Consider the following 6,419-nt stretch of genomic DNA (forward strand, 5'->3'; position numbering starts at 1 on the left):
ACCTGCGTCACCTGATTATGTGAGCTACATCTGAATGTATGTCAAAAGGTATCTGTTTGTTTTTATACCATTGTAGCCACTCTTCACAAAGTGCAGCGAGCCAATCGGGCATGCACTGCACTGCATGCTAAGTGCAGTTTGTTTATAATATGTGCAAACCCATAAAAAATGGCCTTTTCTTTACTGACGCAAGCCGCTGTATATTTCGTCAGTGCTCACTCTGCTGAGACAAAGTTCGGATCAGTGGGTGCCAAAATGATGGCTGTATGTTGAAGTGTGGCTTCGAACAAAAGATGGTGTTTGTTTGAAGTCTTGCACTGAATCACCAACAACCTCACAATAAGGTGAAATCAGATGGAAGAAAACACGTTGTAAAGAGAGGACAAGAAATTATTTGGGTGAAAAGCAAGGTCACTGATCTTCTCTGCGTTTCAAGGCTGCACACAAACACACACAAATTGCTTCTTTATATGTCATTAAGGCAGTTTTCCATTAATGCTTTAAAGATAATTTTTAACCAGCTTTAATGACAAATGTAAAATGGTCAGCAAGTTACCTTGAGCTTAATAGTTTCTCCTTGACGTGTGTGTGTGTGTGTGTGTGTGTGTGTGTGTGTGTGTGTGTGTGTGTGTGTGTGTGTGTGTGTGTGTGTGTGTGTGATTAGCAGTTACTGCAGCAACAGGGGCATTCAGTCACAAACCTTTATGAGGTCAGCGTAACAGGCTCCACATCATGGAAGTGCTGCATTGCTCTGTTTTAGCTTTTCTACCATCCCTTCATCTAGCCAGGATTCAACTACACATCTAGAATGCTACTTTTATAACGATCAGGTGCTGGGAAAAAATATATATATTTTACAAAGGTGAAACTTTTGAGGTCATGGGGAGCTTAGAGAGAATATGGTGGATTGTAGTCGAGTGCACCTGCAGGCTCCTTGGCATTTCTACATCCACAGGTAAGACATAAATATGAAAAGAAGCAGCGAAAAGCAAAAGATTTCATTTAGCGTCATGTGTGTCTCTTCTCGTTTTAGTATGAGCCAGATTCTTTGGGTGCACCTATAGATCCTGTTCTCATGCTGTCCTACCATGGAAGCACAGCATGAGTAGGGGTCTCTTTTTTTCCTCTTGTACTTTCCCATTGTAATGTACATTTCAATGTTTTTCTCTAATGCTACCAATCTCCGACCGGTATCCCCATGTAATGTCTGTGTTGTATGTGTAAGGTCGGGGGGGGTCCCATTTCACTGCAGGGCAACCTGCATGTGACGAATAAAGCTTTGATTGATTAATTGATCTTTCCAAAAATCTTAAAACATCTTCTTGAGGGAAGAGGCACCCAGCATGTCTTTAAAAACAATGTTAAAAGGTCAGATTGTGTCATAGTCTTGATTTCCAAGAGCACTAAACCCTCTCTTGGCTGATATATAGAGCATATACTTGATTTCCGTTATTGTCCCTCCTTTTCTGTTTTCCTCAGGCACACAGGGACAGATTGTACAAATCTCTCTTTGCCTCAGTAAATCATCATAAAAGCCGTCTGCTTGTTGTTTTCTTCAAAAAAATATGGGACCCCCCCTACACTTAAATTCAAACATCTGCAGACACTGAATATTTATTGAGAAGCATGTGCCACACATGACACAAACAGCTGGGTTATTGGGATTATGTGATCACAAGCTGTTGTGCATTCGCACCTACATGAGCTTTCTGTGCATTATTTTTATGTGTGCGTATGTGTATCAGTCTATTTTTGGTAAATGTCTATGTGTGTGTGCCTCTGGCTGACAGTCTGCTGTGAGTTCACATGTCTGGGTCGGCCTGTTGGTGTCTGTGTGTGTTCCATATGCTCACAGTACATGCAGGGAGCAGCTCTGTTAATATCCAGCTGCTCTATATGCAGCTTTAAATCCTCGCATACTCTCCAAACTCCTAGAAACCATTTAGCCACATTCCCTGAGTTTCCCTCTGCTGCAGATTGTATCACATGAATCTCTGGATTTCTGGTAAGCAGGCCAGAGAAAGTGCTTCCATGTGTTTGGCAGCAATCACCATTTAACCGGGCTTATCTCACAAGAGAATGACTGGTTAATAAAATGCACTTTTGTTTAAAGTTTTAAAAATGTTGCTGTCATGTCATTTCTTATCCTGTGTCGCACCAGCACAGTAGTGTCCTTTCATTTAGCATGAAAGGTATTTTATTGTTGTCAGCACACAGCTTGGGAGAACTTCCTGTTAAAGGAACACTGAATGGTGCTGGTAGGTGGATTGTGTTACATCTGGACAGAGTCAAGCCAGCTGTTTACCAGCATTTTTGCTAAACTAACCAACTGCTGTCATTAGTTTGACATTAACCATATAGAAGAGCAGTTAAGTCACAGTTAGCATTATCTGCTGAAGAGATTTACTATCTTGATGCTAAAGCACAGATCTCATGGATTGATGCCCTTTTGTGGCAGTAGCTGCGTGACTGTGTGATATGTCCACTCAAGTAAAATTACCTACTGACATTGGTATGGCAATTGCAAGCATGAGTAAGTTATTACCAAAGTTTCATGACCATGACAGGAACAATTGCAATAATTGCTTAAATTAAGCATCTTTAAATATCTTTTAATGTACATCACTAGGTCAGTACCACCATTCCTGTGGTATGAAAATTTGACTTTTAGTTGCATCCCTTCTGCTACAGACAATTGTCCTTTTCTTGAGGAAAACATTCAGTCGGGCTTTAAATTACACTGAAAACACCACACAAGAGTATTTAATCCCAGTGAAAGTACTGAGAGCATTTACAGAAGGTTACCTTCGGCTGCATTCCAGCATCCAGCACAGGAAAATTCATGAACTTACTCTGACATCTGGTGGACAGAATCTGTTCACCAACAAATCCATGAATTAAGCTGAATTATTGTCCCATGTCTTTTTCAGTGTTGTGTGCTGTGGGAGTGGAAACACTACATCAGGGAGAATTCAACAGCCTTGGCATCTATCTAATGTAAGCGCTTACTTTTTGAGTCTACTTCTTGACTTACTGATGGGATTTACAAGCACTCCTGACTCTATTGGCATTCTTGAGTTACAAATATACAGCCTGGTTTTGAAAGCTGGCAAAGCTAAAGACCCAAGGTCTTTAGGAGGATGGTTTAGAAAAATACTGCACATGCTTTTATAGTCTCTGATAAATAAACACACTTGAGAGGAGCTGTTGGGAAGGGCTCAGAAAGTTGAAGCAGGGTGCAGAGGGCAGAACAGAGGACATCTTCTGATTCTTATTATTATCTCTGTAGTACAGAGACAAATTCCCACAGAGACACTGGAAAATATCTCTCCAAGGACACTAGAAACGAATGACTGTTTGTTCAATCACTACACATAAAGCTAGTGCAGATGGATGCTGTACTCACACACAGTAACACAAAATGCACCAATTACACTTAAAAGAGGTTAGTGTGTAATACTGGTTAGTCTGGGAGCATTTTTCTCTATTGCTGGATTAGATAATTGTAAACTAAATACAAGAAAATGGCAGTTGTCTCAAAAGTTTTCTTTACCATATGAAGGGTAATATCTTGAGCACTTGCAGCTGCTTTTTTTAGTGTAGAAATTACTGAGTATATCATCATTGTCCAATTTCTACCCCCAGTGTCTCATTTATTGGGATCATGATTCTTGAACTAGCCTATTTCCTGGATTCTCTCCTGTCCATGTGTCTGCCGTGAGTACATAACCCTCATGGCTACTGTAGCAAAGATAACTCACAATTCTTTGAGGTTTTTAAACTTTGAACTTTGCAGTCTAAACTGTAATAACGTAAAGTAATCCTGACATTTTTTTCTCGCCTTCTTGCCTGATATCTCTACAGCTGCCCTCCAGACTGGAAGTTGTTTGTACTGTGGGGGAAGATGGCTCACATTGGAGGCTTTCATAAGTTCCTATACTACTCCATCATGTCAGTGGTCTGTTTCCTGCACCCTGTGCTGGTGTGGCATGCAATCATCCCAGGTAAAACAACTCCAGCAAGTTCAATACTTCACATTACTGTTTCCTGTTGCTGTGGCATTTCAGCAGCAGATGCTCTTATCATGGAAAAGCATAAAAAACATAGATGTAGCGTAGAAAATTAATGGTGACATTATTATTCTAACTTCAGGAACAATGCTTCTGGTGACAGCCTTTTTCAACTTCATACTGAGCAAGAAAACAAAGATCAAACCTCCCAAAAGCCCGCAGGAGAGCTTCGGCAACCAAGGCCCAACTGCTGTCTGTGTGACAGAAAGCACGGGCTCAGACGGCTCATTCTTCCATATGGTGACAGGCAGGAGAGGACAGGGGCTGGCGCTGACAAGCAGAGACAACCAGGCTATGCTGGAGCCAGAGCAGACAACAGCACCTAAAGACACAGATGGGGAGAGGAGGAGGAGGTGGAAAGAGAAGAGACTAATATGCTTTAGAAGTGGGGAGGAGCCTGTGGAGAGGGAGATGGAAGAGATGGATGGGTACTGTGAGCCAGACACCACCTCAGACACTGCACCTATGATTACTGACTGAATGTCGCTATGCTTACTGATAACACACAATGGAAATGATGTATAAAGAATAATGCATTCACACATACTCCGTACAACCAGCCAGTCTTGCACCAACTTTTTGTAGAAAGCACCAATGTCTTCCACAATAAGGTTTATTTTATGTGATTAAGCTATTAAAAATATTGACTTTTTATGAAATATTTGACTGATTTGTATATTTTTGCCATCTTGTACAAAATTAAAAGTTTGAGTTTTAAATGCATGCACTCAAATAAATGAAGCCATTTGTACCAACATGTGCATGTGGGTGGATTAAAGCCTGTTTTTTTTGTTTGTTTTTTTCAAAGCCAGCACTGAATGAAGAGCAGACATTAATGCCCGGCAATCCCATCCAGTTACTGCCACATACATTATTCATAAGGTCATAAATTAGATCAACTGTTTCACTCATTCAGAGAAAACATGTGCAAATGTGACTGAGAGTATAGCAGGCAGTGGAGCTCGTGCAGGTGCATGCGTCGGCCCTCATTGTGTGTTTGTCGTGTGCGAGCGGTGACCATGGAGACAGAGCTCTGGGAGGAGTGTTCATGTTAATATGGTGATGAAAGAAACATCAGATCGTTCACCGAAAGCACGGCTACAGGCTTCACCCAAAACACGTCTAGACAAACACAGTAAATTATTTATCAATAAAGGGTCATATGGAGAACACTAAGAGTGAATCAGACAGTTTGAATTGCACTTATTTTTACTATAATTATGATTCAAAAGTGAATAGAAAAAAAGCCTGTATTGATGTTTCTGTTGTTTTCCTTTTTATTTTATTGAGCTACAAAGGATGTGAGACTCTACATGGGCATTCCTCTTTTGTTCAGGTCATAAATCAATATTGTCTTGTTCTGTCAAAACACACACACTCCACACACACAGGGTATTCCTCAGTCTTTTGTTCACTGAACAATAAATACATAACTGTATGTAGCCCTTAGAGGAAACCTCTCTGTGGCATCACAGCTAAGGAGAGAATCAATATAAGCAGAGAGCCCTATTCATCAGAAGGCACCTCAGCGAGAGCTGGGGCCAGATAGCATGAACAACCTGAAGGTTAAACAACAGGGTTATTCCACATATTTCTTACAAAGTTACACAACCAGCATGGTATCACCTGGTGTCATAAATAGCTTCGATATGTTTTTATGTCATGACATGTGTATCCTCTCCAGAGGGACGAGACCTTCTCCTGTGTTGTGGAAAGAACAGAGAGTCTTTGTCTGGATTTTGCTGAGGCTGCTCACTGGCCCATAACCTGAGCTTTATTATTATCTTCACAATGATCTTTGTTCAATTAGCAGCTGACTGACCTATAAACAGACGGGAGGAAAAGAACCGCACTATTTCTCACCCTCTTCTATAAGCGCTCCGGCAGCTTTGTCATGTCCACATCCGTCAGAATGAGGGAAGTCGTTCAGCTGCTGGAACAACTTACTTCCTCTGTGCATGCTAAATCATAAATCCTATTCAGACGCAGAGAGAGAGGCACTTCCTACAGTTTGTGTTTCCACCCTGCAATAGTTTCCTAGATGGCAGATCCAGGCTCAAAAACAGGATGGGAGAAAAAAATCTTAACAGGTCACAGGAACTTCTTCCCCTAGCTGGAAAAATACAGCAGAGTGGGTCGTTGTTGGTGGTGTTGGTAAACTAATTTGATTTTTCCTGTCATTAAATATGTAACAGCAGAAAGAATTTAAAGGATATATCTCAGAAGTGGATATTGAAGTTGAAATTCACCCTCGATAGCAAATAAACCAAAACTACATTTTGTTACCCATATGGAAAACACATCCAGTAACAAGAATACACTACGAATACATTATTTATCATTTAGAGT

The 6,419-nt window shown here is 40.8% G+C and overlaps 1 protein-coding gene across 1 annotated transcript; it reads left to right on the top strand.

Annotated features, from left to right (window-relative positions):
- Nucleotides 1–690: 690 nt before the first annotated feature.
- Nucleotides 691–4,848, top strand: tmem72 (transmembrane protein 72). The gene is made up of 5 exons (XM_003441127.3): nucleotides 691–955; nucleotides 2,931–2,997; nucleotides 3,646–3,717; nucleotides 3,865–4,004; nucleotides 4,153–4,848. Exons 1-5 carry the CDS (start codon nucleotides 880–882, stop codon nucleotides 4,548–4,550), a joined length of 753 nt encoding a protein of 250 aa, XP_003441175.1. The 5' UTR covers nucleotides 691–879; the 3' UTR covers nucleotides 4,551–4,848.
- The last annotated feature ends 1,571 nt before the right edge of the window (nucleotides 4,849–6,419 follow it).

Source organism: Oreochromis niloticus, linkage group LG13, assembly GCF_001858045.2.
Source record: "Oreochromis niloticus isolate F11D_XX linkage group LG13, O_niloticus_UMD_NMBU, whole genome shotgun sequence".
Classification (NCBI taxonomy): Eukaryota; Metazoa; Chordata; class Actinopteri; order Cichliformes; family Cichlidae; genus Oreochromis; species Oreochromis niloticus.

Coding starts and splice junctions, on each gene's coding strand:
- tmem72 (XM_003441127.3), top strand. CDS start 880: ATGGGGAGCTTAGAGAGAATATGGTGGATTGTAGTCGAGTGCACCTGC. Junction 2,998..3,645: donor AGCCTTGGCATCTATCTAAT/GTAAGCGCTTAC, acceptor TTCTACCCCCAG/TGTCTCATTTATTGGGATCA. Junction 4,005..4,152: donor GTGGCATGCAATCATCCCAG/GTAAAACAACTC, acceptor TTCTAACTTCAG/GAACAATGCTTCTGGTGACA.